At 35.1% G+C, this 21,969-nt stretch overlaps 1 protein-coding gene across 5 annotated transcripts in view; it reads right to left on the reverse strand.

Annotated features, from left to right (window-relative positions):
* Positions 1-21,969, reverse strand: part of NBEA (neurobeachin) — a 661,454-nt gene that overhangs the window by 526,590 nt on the left and 112,895 nt on the right. For all 5 annotated transcript variants that reach the window (XM_055542371.1, XM_055542373.1, XM_055542372.1 and 2 more), the window contains exon 8: positions 21,094-21,240. In XM_055542371.1, the coding sequence (XP_055398346.1) occupies positions 21,094-21,240 (147 nt within the window). The remainder of the gene's footprint in view (positions 1-21,093; positions 21,241-21,969) is intronic.

The following is a 21,969-nucleotide window of genomic DNA, read 5'->3' on the forward strand; positions in this document are numbered from 1 at the left end:
GGTCACAAAGAGTTGGACGCAACTGAGCGACTGAAATGAACTGAATTATTCAACTATAAAAAAGAAGGAAATCTTGCGATTTACAACAACATGGATGGACCTTTAGGGGATTGAAAGTGAAAGTGTATCCATGCTCAGTCATATCCGACTCTTTTCAACTCCTTGCGACCCCATGGACTGTAGTCCACCATGGTTCCTCTGTTCATGGAAATCTCGAGGCAAGAATTCTGGAGTGGGTTGCCATTCCCTTCTCCAGGGGATCTTCCTGACCCAGAGATCAAATCAAGGTCTCCTGCATTGCAGGCAGATTCTTTACCATCTGAGATACCAGGAAAGCCCCTTAGAGTATTAAGTCAAGTGAAATAAGTCAGAGAAAGACAAACATTACTCATACGGAGAATCAAAAATTGAGACCTACATACAGAGAACCGACTAGTGATTGCCAGAGGTAAGTGTAAGGGATGGGAGAGTGGATGAAGGTGGTCAAAGAGTACAAACTTTTAGTTATAAGATAAATAAGTTCTGGGTATACAATATATAGAATGTTGACTATAGTTAATAACAGTATGTTCGAAAGTTCCTGAGAGTAGATTTTAAAAGTTCTCAATACACACAAAAATTATAACTATGAAAGGTGATAAATTTGTTAATTATCCTTACTGTGATAAATCTTGCAATATATACATGTCAAATCATTATGCTCTACACATTAAAGTAAGAAATTTGTTGTTGTTATTGTCTAGTCACTAAGTCATGTCTCACTCTTTGCAACCCCATGGACTGTAGCCCACCAGGCTCTGTTGTCCATCCATGGGATTGTCCAGGCAAGAATACTACAGTGGGTTGCTATTTCCTTCTCCAAGGGATCTTTCCAACTCAGAGATCGAACCTGCATCGTCTGCTTGGCAGGTGGATTCTCTACCACTGTGCCACCAGGGAAACCCAAACTAAGAGAAGTTATGTATCAATTACATTTCAATAAAACTGGACAAAAAGCTTTAAAAATTAAAAAAGAATATCATATTGTCTGTACAGTACAATGGAGTTAAAATCTGTAGCTTCAAAACCAGTTAGACTTGCATCTGAATCTCAACTCTATCACCTACAGTTGTGAAACCCACCCACAAGTTATTTGTCTTTCATCTGCTACACACCCTACACACAAAATACTATAAATAAAGGACTATAAACAATACCTGGTACTTTTAAAGCCAAATGGTAGCTGCTATTATCACTATATCCTTTTCTACTTAATATTATACATCTTCTATGTTAATTTTTCTTAAACATTACTCATAAAACATTCACCATAAACTTTATGGTAATGGCATAATGTATGGATGACAGTGGAATTCAGGTAACTGACATAGCTGCTAATTAGGCAAAATTTCACTGAGTAGAACCTTAATCAATCAAACTGGAATTACTTAACACGAATATGAGAAAATGTGTCACAACACTGCTAAATGCAAGAAAACTGTTTATCTAATTATTATATGAGCAGAGGCATGTTATTTTCTAACACTAATCTCTGAAACCTTCACAGGCATCAAAAATATAGTCATTTATCATTGAATTTATGTTAGGATAACATACATATGACAAAACCTATTCCTTTCCCCAGACTCATTATGTGACAAATGTTGCTGATATTAACATAGTAATGAAATTCCAATATTCAAGGAATCACTTTTCCTGATATACAATTAAGAGAATGTTTCCACTTGTATAATGTACAATGATTTTCTCTTCAAAATGAATAAATAGTCCATCTGAATTCATTAAAAAATTAGCATCCAAACTCTAATATCTCCAAACTTCTCAAGGCAAATACATAAATAGGATTAAACCATTCTCCTGCTAGCAATTTTTTGATAATTCCACATGAAAGGAAATTATTTTGATATTCAAATCCTTCATCAACTTGGTTTCAGCTTACAGTAATCACTCTCACATTCTACCACAAATCACTCGATCTACTCTCTATTTTGCTTTGCAGTCACACCTGATTATGGAACAATCCATAAACATATCCCTTGCTTCTATCTCTTCATTCATGCTCACTGTCCTGCTCTGCCTCTTAAATTTATTTTTTCAAGAACCCTAAAAAATATAGTTCTCTAAGAAGATTTCCTAAATCTTCTGTAGCTGGAATTAATCATCATTCCACAAAATGTTAATAGTATCTGCATTATACTTTCTTTGTGGTATACATACCAACTTTTAATTACAAATGTTTACATATACAATTATTCTCATAAATAAAGTATAAGCTTACTCATTTTTAACCCCCAAAGCTTAGAACAGTTCATTGAATAAAACAATTATTTAATATGTTATTTAATTTTACTCAACTACATGCCCTGCATGCATGCATGCTAAATCACTTTAGTCGTGTCTGATTCTTCGTGACCCTATGGACTGTATGTAGTCTGCCAGGCTCCTTCATCCATGGTATTCTCCAGGCAAGAATACTGGAGTGGGTTGGCATTTCCTCCTCCTGGGGATCTTCCCACCCAGGAATCAAACCAACGTCTCTTATGTCTCCTGCATTGGCAGGCAGGTTCTTTACCACTAGCGCCAGCTGGGAAGCCCATCACATGCCCTACAATCATGATTACCAGTCCCTGATAAACAAGAATGTAGAGAAAAGAAAAGATTATATAGTCACAACTGTGCCAACAAAAAGGGCAAATGGATTAGCATAGAATATTTCAATAATGAAGTGAAGACAGTACTTCAACATAGCTTAAAATGACCCAACCAATCAAATCCTAAAATTATGACAAAATATCAAATTAGCATAAGTGCCAAGTAAGAATCATTAAGTACAGATATGAAAGCACTCATGTCCTTTGTCCTACACTGAACTTTTAATGAATTTAAGTAAATTTAAGTAAAAAGTTATGCAACAATTATGCACTGAATATTTAATGATTTTAAGTAAATTTAAGTAAAAAGTTATGCAAAACACTAAAGATACCACTCTGGCTCATAATCACTACTTTTTAAAAACAATTTTTGTGAAGCAGTTTAGTGATACTTCTTACCCTTTTTTGTTTGTTTTTGGGGGGAGTATATGTATCATAGGTATCATTATAACTATGATGCTTATGAACTCAGAGCCTATGGTTTCTAAAAATAATGACCGAAATAAAATACTGCAAATGTATAAATAGCTTCTCCATGTCTGCATTTTAACATTGCTGAAATATATGTACATTCCATTATCAGATAATAAACCTTTACTTTCATTTTGTTTATAGAGCTTTCAAAGTAATATAAAATGTTTAATATAGTCTCTTGAAAGTTATAAAATTTTGGGAGGGGAAATATAATGTAAGATGTCTAATAAAACCTAGCCTTACTTGGGAAAAAAATGGTCTTAATTTTTTCAATCTGTTATACAAAGATCATTATTTTGTAGTTTGGCTTATAGCAGCAAAACAATTTCATATCATAATTAATTGTATCATATTTTTAAAAATATGATCCAATTTAAATGACTGTAAACATATAATCAATCATGTAAATGTAATTGTCTTGACTTAATCCCATTTGTGGCATTCAGATCACTACCAACTAGTCAAATAATAAGCTGATCTATGCATAAATATAAATATTTATTGCATTATTACTTTAAGAAGCATTTTTAAAAAGAGAATTATTATATAAAACGATATGAGTAGGATGGGGATGAGAACAAGGAATGACTGTGAATAGGCATGTGAGATTTTTCTGGGGTGGTGGTAATGTTCTAAAATTGGATTGTGGTGATGTTTGCACAACTCTATAAACGTACATAAAATAATTTGTATACTTAAGAGGAGAGAACTGTAAATTACATGTCAATAAAACTGCTACATATGTTAACAATAAAACATTCAAGAACATTTTGCACTAATTATTCTCAAAGGGGGATTCCCTTGTGGCTCAGCTGGTAAAGAATCCTCCTGCAATGCGGGAGAGCTGGGTTTGATCCCTGGGTTGGGAAGAGACCCTGGAGAAAGGAAAGGCTACCCACTCCAGTATTCTGGCCTGGAGAATTCCATGGACTGTATAGTCTATGGGATCGCAAAGAGTCAGACACGACTGAGTGACTTGCACTTTCACTTTCATTCTCAAAGGAGTGACATATGATGCAGCTTTCTTAAATATAGAACACTTCAGTATAATATTTCAATATGGAATATTACATGAAAAAACAGGACAAGATACATTCTTTTCAAGGACACATGGAATGACTAGCAAAAAGAACACATTTGGGTTCATAAAACAAACTTTAGCAAATTTCCAAAGACTAAAATCATATGAATGAAATGCATATATTCCTTGAAAAGTAAAATTAAAAAGCATTCCAAGAAATATAAAATATGAATTCTCTGACATTTGTTTAAAAATCTGTATTTATGTTTTAATTTCTATACAGAGAACACCATAGGCTGGAACTTCAATAGTGAGTTCTTACAAATACTGAAGAGAAAATTAAAAGAAGAAAATTGAATGTATACAACAGTCTTTTGGACTCTGTAGGAGAGGGAGAGGGTGGGATGATTTGGGAGAATGGCATTGAAACATGTATAATATCATATATGAAACGAGTCGCCAGTCCAGGTTCGATGCACAATACCTGATGCTTGGGGCTGGTGCACTGGGACGACCCAGAGGGATGGTATGGGGAGGGAGGAGGGAGGAGGGTTCAGGATGGGGAACACATGTATACCTGTGGCGGATTCATTTCGATGTATGGCAAAACCAATACAATATTGTAAAGTTAAAAAATAAAATTAAATTAAATTAAAAAAAAAAGAAGAAAATTGAAAACGACACTAAAGTAATCCATGTAGTCAATAAACAAACAAGCCACAGAATGTGAACAAGGCTCTAGTACCCAGACATGCAACAATATATTACCTAAAAATGTCTGCTTTCCAACCAAACATCGAGAGAGAGAGAAAGAAAGAGGAAAACATGACACATATATGGAAAAAGAAGCAGGCAACAGAAACGGCTTGTGAGAGCAGCCCAGATGTCAGATTTAACAGAAAAAGATTTCAAAGAAGCCATTAAAAATATGTTCAAAGAACTAAAGGAAACCACAATCAGAGAAGTAAATACAGTTATGAAAAGGTCACATTAAACAGACGGTATCAATTAAGAGATAGATACTGATACATAGGAAAGTGAAGTGAATAAATTTTAAGGGTTCTAATCACAGGAAATTTTTTGTCTTTTTTCTTTTTTTTATATCATATCTGTATCAGAAGATGGATATTAGCTGAATCTATTATGATAGTAATTTCACAATCTATTTAATCAAATCACCATGATGTATGCCTGAAACTTACTCAGTGATGTATGCCAAATACTTCTAAATAAAAGTGGAAAAATTAATAAAATTAGTATTTTATTAAAATAACAGTAAAATTTGTATTTTAAAATAGTAATATAATTAAAATTTAACATTATTTCTTAAAAGAGAGAAAGATACTATAAAAACAATCCAAATAGAAATTCTGGAGTTGAAAAGTGTAACTGAATTGAAAAATTCTACAGAGGGTGTGAACAGTAGGTGTGAAAAATCAGAAGAATTAGCAAATATAAATACTGATTATGTAATCCAAAAATCAGAGATGAAAAGTACTGAAGAATGATCAAAGTCTCAGAAAAAATGGAGGAAACAAGTGTATGAACATATGAAGAAAGAGAATATCAGAGGTAGACAAGAAAGAGAAAAGAGAGGCAAATATTCAAAACCTTAATGGATAGAAGTTATCAATTTATTGAAAAGCACTGTATTACTCATTCAGCAAGCCGATGAACTTGAAGAAGAATTAAAGCAAGGAAATCTGCTAACAGAAAAATCGTACATAGTAATGCTGAAACACAAGGAGAAAATCTTAAAAGCAGCAAGAGAAAAATGACTATTTACTTAAAAGAAAACAATAGTAAGATCAACAGCAGACTTCTCATCTGAAAAAATGGAGGCCAGAACACAGAGGAATAAAACATTCAAAGTATTCAAAGGAAAAAAATAAAAATCAACCAAGAATTTATATCCAGCAATCTAAAAGGAAAACAAGATACATGCCCAAGTAAATAAAAACTGATATAATGTGCTATTAGCTGATCTAAGTTCAGTTCAGTCGCTCAGTCATGTCAGACTCTTTGCAACCACAAAAACTGCAGCACGCCAGGCTTCCCTATCCGTCACCAACCCCCGGAGCTTGCTCAAATCATGTCCGTCGACTCGGTGATACCATCCAACCATCTAATGCTCTGTCATCCCCTTCTCCTCCTACCTTCAATCTTTCCCAGCATCAGGGTCTTTTCCAATGAGTCAGTTCTTCGCATCAGGTGGCCAAAGGATTGGAGTTTCAGCTTCAACATCAGTCTTTCCAATGAATATTCAGGACTGATTTCCTTTAGGATTGACTGGTTGGATCTCCTTGCAGTCCAAGAGACTCTCAAGAGTCTTCTCCAACACCACAGTTCAAAAGCATCAATTCTTCAGCACTCAGCTTTCTTTATGGTTCAATTCTCATATCCATACACGACTACTGGAAAAACCATAGCTTTGACTAGATGGACCTTTGTCGTCAAAGTAATATCTCTGCTTTTTAATATGCTAAGTTGGTCATAGCTTTTCTTCCAAGGAGCAAGCGTCCTTTAATTTCATGAATTACATAAACACAAGAAATAACAAAGTCTTTCAAGCTAAAAGTAAAGAGCTCAGACAGTAATTTGAATTGACATGAAAAACAATGAGCATCAAGTAGTCATGAAGTTATAAAAGATGGTAAAAATGTATATTTATTCTCCTTTATTCCCTCTTAATTGATTTCAAAGCAATTTTATAAAATATATATACATTATGTATGCTTTTGCCTATAACATTAAAATGTAATGCATTTGCTAATAACAAAACAAAGGAGGAGGGTGGAAAAAGCCATATTGAGCTAAAGAAGTAAGTTCAGGTGGCAAATGAACAAATGAGGGAATCATAAATAAAAAATGAGCTTAATATAACAAAGTCTATAAACCAGTTACTTTTCCTCTCTTGACTTCCTTAAAAGACATATAAGTATATAATATAATAATTAGAATAATGTAAGGTTGGGTTTGTAACCAACATTGTAGTATGTACTACATATAACAATTTAACACAAAAAGCAAAAAACACAATAGACCTATAAAAGTAACATTTCTATATCTCACAGGAATTAAGTTGGTATAAACCTGAAGCTGATTCTAAGTTAAAATTTAAGTGGCAAGTACTATTGCAAACATTAAATAAATAAGGCCAAAAAAAAGTGAAAAAACAAATGAAAATGCTACAGTAAAAAATAATCATTTAATTCAAAATAAAGCAGTAAAGAAAGAATAAAGGAATCAAAAGAACATAATGCATAGGTAACAAATAAAATGACGAATGTAAATTCAACTATATCAGTAAAATTAAACGTGAATGGAAAAACAATACAATCAAAAGAGAATATTATTAGACAGGATAATAAAACAAGACCTACACTGTGTTGCCTATAGGAGACATACTTCAGATTCAAAGTTGAAAATGGATTCAAAGTAAATGAAAGGGAAAATTCATCAATAAATCACAAGCTCCAACAACTGTGCTAATATCTGAGACAAACACTTCAAAAAAAACATATTACTAGATATAGAGAATCATTTAATAATAATAAAAGAGTCAAACCATCAGGAAAATGATAATATATGTGGACCTAACAACCAAGCACCAAAATACACGAAGAACTTGACAGGTAAAAAGAAAGAAATAGAAAAGTTGACAGTAACAGACGAAAACTTCAGTTCCCAACTTGAATAGTGGAGAGAACAACTAGACAGAAGTCAACAAAGAAAGAGAAGACTTGAACAAAAATATAAAGACTAAGAATTACAGGAAAAATTACTAGAGAATAAGACAAACAAACAGCAGAGAAAAATACAACAAAACCAAAAAAGCTGATTCTTTGTAAAGATCAAAAGTGGCAAACCTGTACCTAGACTAATTAATATGTTAATATTATCATCTCAAGAGGTGATCATCTTAATAAACACAGAAGTATTTGACAAAATCCAGTACCTTTTATTTTAAACTGTCCAGCAAAACAGGAACAGAATGAAGTTATCCCATTCTGATAAAAAGCATCAATGGAAACTTCACAGATAACAACACATTTAATGCTAAACACTGAAAGTTTTCCCACTAATATCAGTAACAAGACAAAGATAACTGTGCTAATGTTCAATCTTATACTGGAGATTCTAGATAGATAAGAAAAAGCACTCAGAAAGTAAGAAGTAAATGTATCTCTATCTGCAGATGACATAGCTTTTGTACATAGAAAATCCTAAAGAATACACACACACACACACACACACACAAACGCAAACTATTAGTGTGAATAAATTCAGCAAGATTGCAGTATACAGAAATGAAACACAAAAATCTACAGTATATATTAGCAAAGAAAATCCAAACATAATATTTAAAAATAACTGTGTCTTACAACAGCACCAAAATAATAAAATACTAGAGAATACATTTAATAAAAGAAGTCCAAGAATTCTGGCATTTGACTTATGGAAAAAAGTACTAAAGACCCTCTTGATGAAAGTGAAAGAGGAGAGTGAAAAAGTTGGCTTAAAGTTCAACATTCAGAAAACTTAAGGTCATGGCATCTGACCCCATCACTTCATGGCTAATAGATGGGGAAACAGTGGAAACAGTTGCAGACTTTACTTTCTTGGGTTCCAAAATCCCTGCAGATGGTGACTGCAGCCATGAAATTAAAAGACACTTGCTCCTTGGAAGAAAAGTTATGATCAAACTTGACAGCATATTAAAAAGCAGAGACATTACTTAGCCAACAAAGGTCCGTCTAGTCGAGGCTATGGTTTTTCTCCAGTAGTCATGTATGGATGTAAGAGTTGGACTATAAAGAAAGATGAGTGCTGAAGAATTGATGCATTTGAACTGTGGTGTTGGAGAAGACTCTTGAGTGTCCCTTGGACTGCAAGCAGATACAACCAGTCCACCCTAAAGCAGATCAGTCCTGAGTGTCACTGTAAGGACTGATGCTGAAGCTGAAACTCCAATACTTTGGCCACCTGATGTGAAGAGCTGACTCATTTGAAAAGATCCTGATGCTGGGAAAGATTGAAGGTGGGAGGAGAAGGGGACAACAGAGTGTTAGATGGTTGGATGGCATCACCGACTCAATGGACATGAGTCTGGGTAAACTCTGAGAGTTGGTGATGGACAGGGAGGCCTGGCGTGCTGCAGTCAATGGGGTCGCAAAGAGGCAGACATGACTGAGTGACTGAACTGAAAAAGTACAAAACATCTTTGAAAGAAATTATTAAGACACAAATAAATCTAAAGCCATCCATGTTCAAGGACTGAAAGACTTACTATCGTGTAGTTAGTAAATGTCCCTTAATTGATCTGAAGATTCAACAGTATCTCCACAAAATCCCAACTGGGTTTTGTTGTTATTGTTTTGTTATTTTTGACCCCAGAAATTGACAAGCTGATCCTAAAATTCATGTGGAAATGACAGAGATCCAGCATTTCCCAATTTCAAAATTTACATGAAATGCCCAGAATAGGCAAATCTATAGAGTGATTGCTTAGGAATGAGGTAGACTGAGAGAATAAAAAGGTGAGAGCTAAAGGGTACAACGTTTCTTTCTGAGATGGTAAAATGCTCTAAAATCCCCTATGTTGATAGCTGCATTACTAAAACCACCGATGTATAGATCAGTCTTATGATCTCTGTGGGAGAGGGAGAGGGTGGGGAGATTTGGGAGAATGGCATTGAAACATGTATAATATCATGTATGAAACGAGTCGCCAGTCCAGGTTTGATGCACGATACTGGATGCTTGGGGCTGGTGCACTGGGACGACTCAGAGGGAGGGTATGGGGAGGGAGGAGGGAGGAGGGTTCAGGATGGGGAACACATGTATACCTGTGGCGGATTCATTTCGATATTGTAAAGTTTAAAAATAAAATAAAATTTAAAAAAAATAAAAAATAAAAAAATAAAACCACCAGATAATTCAGTTTTTAAGCGAGTGAACTGTGAATTGCATATATGTAAATTATACCTCAGTAAAGCTGTTACACAAATAAAAACAAACTCATGGATGCTGGGGGAAGGGATAGTTAAGGACTTTGGGAAGGTCATGTGTGTACACTGTTGTATTTAAAATGTATAACCAACAAAAACCTATTGTATAGCACATGGAACTCTGCTCAATATAATGTTCCAGCCTGCATGGGAGGTGGTTTTGGAGGAGAATGGCTACAGGTATATGTATGGCTGAGCCCCTTCACTATTCATCTGGAACTGTCACAACATTTTTAATTGGCTATACCCCAACATAAAATGTTTTGGGTGTTCAAAAAAAATAAAAATAAAAATTTTTAAATGGAGCTCTTTTCCTCTTGCTATTTTCCCTGCCTTCCTGAAAATTCATAAAGCTAACAGGAAGGGCTAAACAAGGTAGGAGTTGGCACTAGAGGAAAGATGAGGAGTTGCAGTGGCCAGAAGCATAGCAGAGCCCTGAGCAAAGTCAGGAGCATAACCACACAAGGAAGCATCATGGTGTCAAAGTCCTATAGAGGTGAGGAGGGTGTTCACCCAACAGAGTTATCCAGGTATGGGAGACAAAGACTAAGAAACTGTTTTATTGAGCAGACAAAAGATACATTATATATAACTCCTGTGAACTAGATAATTTTCCTATAAAGGGCATTATGGGTCAATTAGCAAAATTCTAACGGGGTCTGTGAATTAAATGGTAGTAACACACTGATGTTAGAAATTCTGTAAAAGAATGGTCTTGTTTGTATAAACACAATAGTCAGGGAAGACAGGGCATTATGTCTGCAATACTCTTAAATGGTTCAGGGGAGAAATTTATCTTACTACTGTGCTTGTAATTTTTCTGTAAGTTTCACTTTCTTTTCAAATTTAAGAATGAGAAAGAAAAAAGGATGAAAATTCAAGGGATAGTGACAAATATTAAAGATAAGCAAAGTAAACCAAACAAGTATAGTCAAGTCTCTGAAGAAAACAAAAGCAATGAAATAGAACAAACAGTAAATAGTATCAAAAATTCCTTGTAATACAAAAACATGCAATACTGCATACTGAAAGTGTGTATCACTTAACTGAGAAATCAACTCAGGCAGGATAACCAAGACATATCCAGCAAAATTGCTGAATTCAAAGGAAAAAGTTAAAAAAAAAAAATAGTCCTTTGAACAAAATACTTTAAGCCAGAAGAAAATCAGTAACATGTTTGAGTGGTACAAAGAAATGTCAGTCTAGATATAGCCAAGCAAATGGCTGTCAAACATAATGGCTCTTGATACACTAACACGGAAATGTAGCTCTCAAAAACATTATTCTGAGTCCTTCCTGAGGAATAAGCTATATAATTAGCTTCAGATAGGTAAAACAGAATGGGCTCCCCTGGTGGCTCAGACAGTACAGAATCCACCTGCAGTGCGGGAAAACAGGGTTCGATCCAGGTTGGGAAGAACACCTGGAGGAGGGCACAGCAACCCACTCCATTATTGTTGCCTGGAAAATCCCCAGGGACAGAGGAGCCTGGCGGGCTACAGTCCATGGGGTCACAAAGAGTTGGACATGACTAAGTGACACAGCACAGCACAGGCAAGACAGATCAATGTAAGGACTGTGATGAATATCAAATATATACTTATAAAACTATGACTAAGAATTTAAAAAGAAGGAGAATAATATGTAATACGTCAAGGCTGTATATTGTCACCCTGCTTATTTAACATATATACAGAGGACATCATGCGAAATGATGATGCAAAAGCTGGATGAAGCACAAGCTGTAATCAAGATTGCTGGGAGAAATAGCAATAACCTCAGATACACAGATGACACCACCATTATGGCAGAAAGCAAAGGGGAACTAAAGAGTCTTTTGATGCAAGTGAAAGAGGAGGGTGAAAAAGCTGGCTTGAAACTCAACATTCCAAAAATGAAGATCATGGCATATGGTCCCATCACTTCATAGCAAATAGATGGGGAAAACATGGAAACAGTGACAGACTTTTCTTGGGCTCCAAAATCACTGCAGATGGTGACTGCAGCCATGAAATTAAAAGACGCTTACTCCTTGGAAGAAAAGCTATGGCCAACCTAGACAGTATATTAAAAAGCAGAGACATTACTTTGCCAACAAAGGTCCATCTAGTCAAAGCTATGGTTTTTCCAGTAGTCATGTATGGATGTGAGAGTTGGACCATAAAGAAGGCTGAGTGCCAAAGAATTGATGCTTTTGAACTGCGGAGTTGGAGAAGACTCTTGAGAGTCCCTTGGACTGCAAGGAGATCCAACCAGTCCATTCTAAAGGAAATCAGTCCTGAATATTCACTGGAAGGACTGATGTTGAAGTTGAAACTTCAATACTTTGGCCACGTGATGCCAAGAGCTGACTCATCAGAAAAGTCCAATGCTGGGAAAGATGGAAGGCAGAAGGGGGCGGCAGAGGATGAGAGGGTAGGATGGCATCACCGACTCGATGGTGTAAGTTTGAGCAAGCTCCAGGAGATGGTGAAGGGCAGGGAAGCCTGGCGTGCTGCAGTCCATGGGGTTGCAAAGAGTTGGACATGACTGAGCAACTGGACAACAACAACAATAATATGTAATAACTACGTGACTCACAATGTAGCTAATATCTTATATTTAGTTTTCTAGGACTGTCATAACAAAATACCAAAGTCTGAGTAGCCTAAACAACAAAAACTTATTTTCTCACAATTCTGGAGGCTAGAAATCCAAGTTCAAAGTGTTAGCAGGGTTGGTTTCTTCTGAATCCTCTCCCAAGCCTTTCTCCTTGGCTTGTAAATGGCCCACTTTCCTCCCTGTGCCTTAACGTGGTATTCTGTGAGTGTCTGTATCCTAAGGTCCTCTGCTTATAAGCACAATATTCATATTGTATCAGGACCCACCCTAATGACTGCACTTAACTTTACCTCTTTAAAGACCCTATCTCCAAATATAGACACATTCTGATACTGGGAGCTGGAATTTAAACATATGAATTTTGCGGGAACCACAAGTCAGCCCATAATATACCTCAAAATTTAAAAATGCAAGGAGAATAGAGAGAGTATATGCAAAACAAGGTTAAGTGTTTTCAGTTATCAGTAGGATAGTGTTGGCACAGCTATTCTTAGACTGTTACTTGTGTAATTATGGGCTTTTCTAATTCTATAACAATATGTGTACTTGCCACAAGAACTCTCAAAGTGGAAGAAAAGAGATACATATTTAACTAAGAGGAGGTCAAGACAAATTTTATATTTCCCATTAATAAAAACTAGGGATTCCTGGAGTAACGATTGACTTCAGGGCTGAAACAATAAAACGTTCAGGATGAGCCAGACATGTCGTCATAGGAAATAGTAAGGATGTTATGAAAGACTAGAGTCATGTCAAAAGGACTAAGGGACCAACTAGAAGGGATATGAATTGCCCAGATTTGGAGCAATCTGAACTTCTTAAAGAAAAACACAATAACTACAGTTGGTTGAAACACCTCAAATACACTTAAATCTCTAACCTTATAATGACACTTTAAAAATAGTAATTGGACATCTCTGAACAATGAGGAATGACATTAGATTATATTATTTCCCCTGAGAGAACATTAGGTAGCTTTATTAATCAGAGTTGGCAGAGGAGAAAGTTGTTAGTACATTAACTAGATAAAAATCTGGTAGAAATAAACCATTTTATGACCAATGGGTAACAATTATTTGACTATGGGAAATAAGATTCTGCTGAAGGCATTGCATTGAAGGAATAAAACTAGAACTTTGGAAGAACATACAGAATAGTTTTCTTTCCATTCATGGAAATTCTAGCATTCTAAATATACTATAGCTATTAAGTAATATGCCTGGTATTTTAAAGCAAATATACCTTAACAAATATGACCAAATGAGTGTTGTATTTTGCAAAAGAGTTCTCTCAGAACTACTTACACATATATTCCAATACTCAAAATATTCATTATATCTAGGGTTTTAAAAATATTTGCAGAATCTAAAGAGTTTTTAAAAGACCTTTATTAACAGATGCTTGCAATTTGTGGACATTTTTGGAAAAAAATCACATCGTAAACTTTTATTACAAATTGAAAATGAGGTTCTCAACTTGAATGGATATGAAAGAAAAACTTTTAAAGGTATATATAAAAAACAGGCTTTAAAAAAACAAACAACAACAAAAAAAAACAAACATGTTTGTCATTATTGAAGAGTCTTTAGGTAAAGATAATAAAAACTCGAGCCTGCTCAGGTAATGTAGTGCAGGTAATAGTTCTACTATCTGGTTATGGGGTAAAAGATGGCAACCCACTCCAGTACTCTTGCCTGGAAAATCCCATGGACAGAGGAGACTGGTGAGCTACAGTCCACAGGGTCATAAGAGAGTTCTACACGTAAGAAAGTTATACAAGTTAGCCAACTAAACAACAACAAACAAGGGCTGAAAAGCAAGTACTTGAGGGCTGAACCACTCTCATGCATTTCTTGTTGCTGAAATGCTGTATTCATTTCTTCTTGTGATGAGATTCCTGCTTCTGTGCGCAGTTATTGAAGATGTAAGGTGACCAGGGCCACTGCTCCTGGTGGTACGGCTGGTCGTGCTGGGGCCTGGATGCTCATGGCTGCAATAATGACTGGGGCCAGCTGAGGCACTTGGGGAGATGATGATGCAACTCGGGGCTTTCTGGAGTTGGCTTTGCACTCCCACTACCAACTGAATTCTATAGCATTTTAAATTATATTTCTGAAGGCAAACTGTCATCCTCAAGGGATTGATTAAATTTTGGGAAAAAGAATAAAATAAAAGACCTGAAGCCATCATAAAACCATCTTTCATCAAAAATACAGTTTATCTCTAAAGTAATGAGAACTGTTTCCTTGTGTCACTTAAAAACTGACCCTGCAGGCAATTTCAAAAAAGAAATGCAATTAACTTGAAAAATGGTAACATATTTTGAATATGCATATATCTTCCAAAAGAAACTGTCTAAAAAGGAAAATCATTTAAAATATTATAGTTTAAAAATAGTTTCTCTATTTTACATAGCAAATTTATATAACCATACTTCATAGGCACATTAAGTACCAATTACTCAGAGGTTTTTATTTCTATAAAAATTTAATTTACAAATGTATTGGACATAAATATATGTGTAAGACAGCAAAAGAAAATAAGAATGAGATCAGAAAAAAAAAAAAAAAAAAACTACATATAAACAGATCCTCAAAAGCAAAAAAATGATGGAAATGGAGTAGAGAGATATTACAGTAGATTCCTGTGATTCCTTGTGGATTCTAAGGAATTACATAGCTGGCAACAGAAGAAGAAAAACTGATCTTAGGATTGAGCAGGTATTTCTGCCATGGGCAAGGTCTGGTTAATGCATAATGCAGATGCACAATCATACTAAAAGGGAGAAAGGAGTTCAGAGAGCAGAGAAAAATCTTATGTTTACATTTTTCTTGTCTTACCTTCATACGTGAATTTTTAATTCATCATTTTGCATACTAGATTTCAAGGTTGCACCCATACAACTCTTTGGTTCTTGATCCCTCCATCTTTTCTACCTCTCTTCTAATGTTGCTATCAATCTATATCCAAGTTCATTCATATCTCTTTCATGTCCATGTTCATTTCTCTTTCTGCCAATAGGCAAAGACTGGATTTCTTTTTTACCTTAGATACATTTTTCAGTTCCAAAATTTCCATTGATATTTGTATGTTGCAGTTAATAATTTCCACCTATTAATTAATTACAAGCACTTTTTTTTTTTACCCTATTAGTTACAAAAAGTCCCCAAAAGTCCTCATGTGATAATTAAACAATTCTAGGTTATCCTGGAGTTGGGTATGTGCTAATTTTCTCTTCCCTTGAAAATAAGTCACACTTTCCTGACCTTTCATAGGATGAATAATTTGTGATGATATGCTGGACATTTTGGATATTATTCTGTGGAGACTATATTCTGAAATATCCTGATGCTTTTGTTTCAGGGGATCATTTCCTCTTTTAGATATGATTACAGACTGTCATTTTTTCTATGTGTGGCATCTCAGATGTCAGTTCATTTCTTGAACTGTTATTTACAATCTAGTATCCATTTATCATGATCATACATGGTTTCATGGGTCAGCCACACACTTCAACTGTTTTCTTTTAGTTGTTGTTGTTAACACAGAATTCATACCCTTTTATGACTGCCTCTTTTCTAGGGGCCCATTACTCATACTGTATTGCTGGTTACCCCAATGCTTGTTACCTTATATTTTCTGGCCAGGAAGATTGCCTATCATGATAAAAAATGAGGAACTCAGCCCATGCTGACTGCCTGGTTCCATGTTTTGACTCTCCTCTAAAACTTGCCTGCTTTATATTCAGTCTCCAAGGCTCTGATATCTTCTGCATTACATCCAGACTTCTTATATGGTTATCTGTGGGAATATCAGTTTCTTAGGAACTTTCTCTTCCATACAAGTACTGAAAAATCTCCAAAGTGACTTTTAATTCTGATGGTTGTCTTATACATTTTCCCCTATCACTTAGATCTTAATCTTAATATAAAACAGTTAAAAATCATGATGCTACCATTTTCTTGAATGAAAGACAGAACACAAAACTAAATACTGAAATATACAGCAAATAAAGATTGTTTGTCACATGTTTATTTCACAATTAGGAAATCTCCAGTAATGATTATAAAATATCTAAACTCTGTAAACATCTGTTTTGCAAGTTTATGTCAAAATGCCATCTTATATTATAGATGACTCCATAACCTTGCAAACAATTCAATAACCACAATCAAATGGAGCTCCAAAATCAAATCTAACTGAGAGTGAAAAGTGAAAGTTGCTTAGTCATGTCTGACTCTTAGAATTCTCCAGGCCAAAATACTGGAGTGGGTAGCCTTTCCCCTCTCTAGGGTATCTTCCCAACCCAGGGATTGAACCCAGGTCTCCCAAATTGCAGGCAGATTCTTTACCAGGGAAGCACAAGAATACTAGAGTCTGTAGCCTATCCCTTCTCCAGAGGATCTTCCCGACCCAAGAACTGAACTGGGGTCTCCTGCACTGCAGACAGATTCTTTACCAGATGAGCTACAACTTTACAAAACTAGAGAAAGTTACAGTGAGAAATTCTGTATTCCATGAATTACTCACAAACAATGATTTATTTAATTAACCAGTGATATCCTACCTCATTTACTGTTTACCAAAGATAACCAGGTACAAAATATTCACTGACAAGTTACAGAGCTTAAAATCAGGCATTCCAGATAAAGAAAATTACCTAGCACTCTAATGATCTACAGATGAAAATCGCTTGAGACAGGTTTCATGGTATAGATGGTGTGAAGATATTATTTGTGGAGAGAATTAACTTATTTATTTCAAAGCCCAGATGTTGACATGCTATCAACATTAAGCTCCAAATCACAGACAATATGGTCTGACTATTATACTGCTTTCTGTGGTGTCTCTCTTCTGCAGACATTTTGAGGCAAAAAAATACAAATATTGTTATTATATAACAACTAATGATATAAGCTTCATTTTTAATTTAAACCAAATGCCAACTAATTAATATACCCTACCAAAATCTGATTGATTATACTGTTTGCAGCTGAAGGTGGGGAAGCTCTATACAGTCAGCAAAAATAAGACTGGGAGCTGACTGTGGCTCAGATCATGAACTCCTTACTGCACACTGCAGACTTAAATTGAAGAAAGTAGATAGAACCATTAGACCATACAAGTTATGGCCTAAATCAAATCCCTTACAATTATACAGTGGAAGTGACAAGGAGATTCAAGGGATTTGATCTGATAACTCTATCAGATGCCTGAAGATCTATGGACAGAGGTTTGTGCCATTGGACAGGAGGCAGTGATCAAAATCATCTGCAAGAAAAAGAAAGCAAAAATGGTTGTCTGAGGAGGCCTTACAAATAGCTGAGCAAAGAAGAGAACCAAAAGGCAAAGGAAAAAAGGAAAGTGAAATGGTGAAAAAGCTGGCTTAAAACTCAACATTCAGAAAATTAAGACCATGGCATCATGGTCCCATCACTTGATGGCAAACAGATGGGGAAACAATGGAACCGATGACTGGCTTTATATTCTTGGGCTCCAAAATCACAGCAGATGGTGACTGCAGCTATGAAATTCAAGATGCTTGCTTCTTGCAAGAAAAGCTATGACCAACCTAGACAGCATATTAAAAAGCAGAGACATTACTTTGCTGACCAGGATTGGTCTAGACAAAGCTATGGATTTTTCCAGTCGTCATGTATGGATGTGAGAATTGGACCATAAAGAAGGCTGAGCACCAAAGAATTGATGCTTTTGAACTGTGGTGCTGGAGAAGACTCTTGAGAGTTCCTTGGTCAGCCAGGAGATCTTTTCAGTCAATCCTAAAGGAAATCAGTCCTGAATATTCTGAAGCTGAAGATGAAACTCTAATACTCTGGCCACCTGATGTGAAAACTGACTCCTTAGAAAAGACCCTGATGCTGGGAAAGACCAAAGGCAGGAGGAGAAGGGGATGACAGAGGATGAGATAGTTAGATGTCATTACTGACTCGATGGACATGAGTTTGAGCAATCTCCGGGAGTTGGTGATGGACAGGGAAGCCTGGCATGCTGCAGTCCATGGGGTCACAAAGAGTCGGACACAACTGAGCAACTGAACTGACTGACGGACATACCTTAAAATTTCCACTGCAATGCACGACCCCCTCTCTCTCAGGAAGTGATTTTGCCTCCTACTTACCAAGGAAACTGAGACTATAATGTGTGAGCCACCTCAGCTTTGCCCCCTGTCATAACACAATCTGATCTTCATTTGCATCCTCTGTACTCTTCCTTAATTTTCTAAATTTCCAGAAATAAAGTTTCAATGTCAAAATTTTTGTAGGTGCCTGTCCTGATGATATTGTAATTTTTAAATTCACAAGTTGAGGAAGTACACACACCCATGAACTTAAGAGTCAACCTCCATTAACAATAAGGAAACCCACAGGCTTAAGCCTAGAGACTGGGAACTTTCAAAACTTAAAATTTTTTTCATGAAATGCCCAAAAGGCATTTTATTTTTCTTTCTCTTTTTCTTAATGTATTACTTTAATTCTGGGAATTTTTTTTTTTTGGGGGGGGGTACATGCCACACAGCATGTGGGATCTTAATTCCCCGACCAGGGATTGAACCTGTGCCCCCTGCAAGTGGAAGCATAGGGTCTTAATCATTGGACCACCAGGGATATCCTGAGAAGCATTCTCTTTTAAAGGTTCTGACTCTGATGCAGATAATGACATATACTCTATTGTTATGTTAAGGTTCAAGGAATATATTATCACATGAGTACTTGCATATAGAACAAAGTGACAAAGAGTTACTACTTATTTTCACCGTTGGTATAAAATAATGTGATAAGAAAGAGCCACATGACAAACTGTTAAGTTTGTAAAGTAGTTCAGAACAATATTTGCTCCTTTCTGAAAGAGAGAGTTAATACCTGCTCATATTTAATCTTTTCTTTTTTCCTTTGCTGCTAATAAGGTCCCATCAATTCTGAAGTTTCACTATAGCAATCACACTGGATTTATGGCTTTCATAGCTGTATTTTATTTTCTACTTTAGTTATATTTCACTGGTTTGTCACCTGACTTAATATCATTCTGTTAATGCCTGAAGAAACCAACTTCAAATATTTATATGGAATAAGGAAAAGAAGTATGAAAGGAAGGCAAGTTGCATATTAACTCAAAAATTTGAATTATAGAAACATTTCCATGCAAATTCAACACATGGCATAACTAGGACTCAAACCCAGCAGAGTACTCATGAAAGAAAAAGTGGCTGTAACAAGCACAAATTCACTTCTGTGGATAGCAAAACAAATACAATGGACAAAAGATGGCAGCAAGTACTGTTACCTTGACAGAGAAATGAGAGCACTATTGTCATTCAATATTATTATGGTTATTAAAATCACTGGGAGCAGAAACATCTTTTCATAAGGGTAAATTCAAACTGTCACTTACATGTCCAATATAGAACATAAAATTTTAAACAGAAATATTAATGCAAAAATGCAAAGGCAAAAGGAAAAATATTTTTAATGTTTACTACTCCCTTTCCCATAGCACAATCTTCACACTGATTATTTAAACACCAAGTTTTAAAAAGGAAAAACAATTCTTCCATGAAAGATCGTCAGAATTATAAACGCTTTGAATTATACTGTAGTATTCTCTCTCAACTCCATATAGTTTGGGATATCACAATTCCAAATGTGACTTACACAAAACTTATATATTTCCCCAGCCAGGTGTACTGCCCATTAAGAATGAATTCATATATGTGAAAGCAATATCTTGCTTAAATAAATCTTTGTTTTTAAAGTCAAAAAAACAAAAAAATATGGTAAATCACATTAAATAATTAGTCTTGCAAAATTACAATATGCACTACTCTGCCCACTTCCGTGCAACAGCAAAGAACAAACAAAAAAATAGAAGCTAACACTGAGTAGTTTCAGCTACATGTAATTTTTTACATCATTTTCCTTCAAAATCATTAACTATTCTATTTGGGTTATCTGTAACATTTCATTTGTTCATAACATAATTCATATATTTTATAATTTGAGATTTCAAATATCATGTTAAGCAATATGGTTTTACAAAAGTTATTTAAGAATTATGTCAATAAAAGTTCTGGCTTCATCATTAGAAAACATTCTAAAGAATAAAAAAATGTTCAGGAAGGGAAGGGGAAAATAGTTAAAAAGAGAAAACAACACCTCTGAAACAAAATGAAACAAAATAATGACTCAGTTCCAAAATACCGAAATGACTTTTAAACCACATTTAAGAAAACCTATCATTATATACCATATTGTGTATAGTATTTCACCTTTCACACCTATAATTTTCCACAGAATTTATAATAAGATGATCTTCCTACCTTATATCCAGGTCCTAACTGATGAATTGCAAATATCTGTGCAGGGTTGAGGGCTTCACTGAACACATACACGGCACCAAGTTGACCACAGAATACCCTATTTGCATCAGCAGTTTCTGAAGATCCGAGAAAGCACTTGTCATAGCTCTATTTTTAAAAAAGTCATAAAAAAAATCCAATGTTTTATTTTGCAATGACAAAATATTTAAGGATATCTGCCTTCATTGTCAGTAATACCATAAAGCATAATAACAGTAACAGAAGAAACCAACAATTAAGACTCTATGGATTAGTTAAATAAAAAAACAAAAAAAACTAAAGATTTTTTGGGGGAAAGTTAATCAGTCAAATGCTTCATATTTATTGGCAAGCAAACAATGACTATTCTATAATCACTTGACCAACTTTCCAAATTCTACAGTTAAAAGCAGAAGAGCTTAAAACTATTTATTTACAAAAGTATAACTTACTTTTTAAACTATAATGATTTGTTATTGTCCATAGATAGTTACCTGAATCAAAAGAATGACTCTCAAATTTAACCATAAACACAATGGACCAAAATTTTTTAATTCTACTTAATTTCTCCATTATGGATATATTTCTCAATTTCTCTACCCTAAGTTAAAGACACAAAGAAAAATCACTTCCTTCTCCTAGATGAATTGGTATAATGCAGAATCAAATAAACAATAATTATCAAAATCTGCTGACAAAAGCAGATGGTATTATACAATGCTCTCCATCTGGGGAGTTTAGCATCTAATAAATCACATTTAACAAGATCCTTCCTACCTCTAATTCATACATCTCACCTAACTCGTGGCCCCATCTATCCAGACCAGCGAAAGTAGTCACTATTCACTACCCATCCTC

The sequence above is a fragment of the Bubalus kerabau genome, chromosome 12, assembly GCF_029407905.1.
Source record: "Bubalus kerabau isolate K-KA32 ecotype Philippines breed swamp buffalo chromosome 12, PCC_UOA_SB_1v2, whole genome shotgun sequence".
NCBI lineage: Eukaryota > Metazoa > Chordata > Mammalia > Artiodactyla > Bovidae > Bubalus > Bubalus kerabau.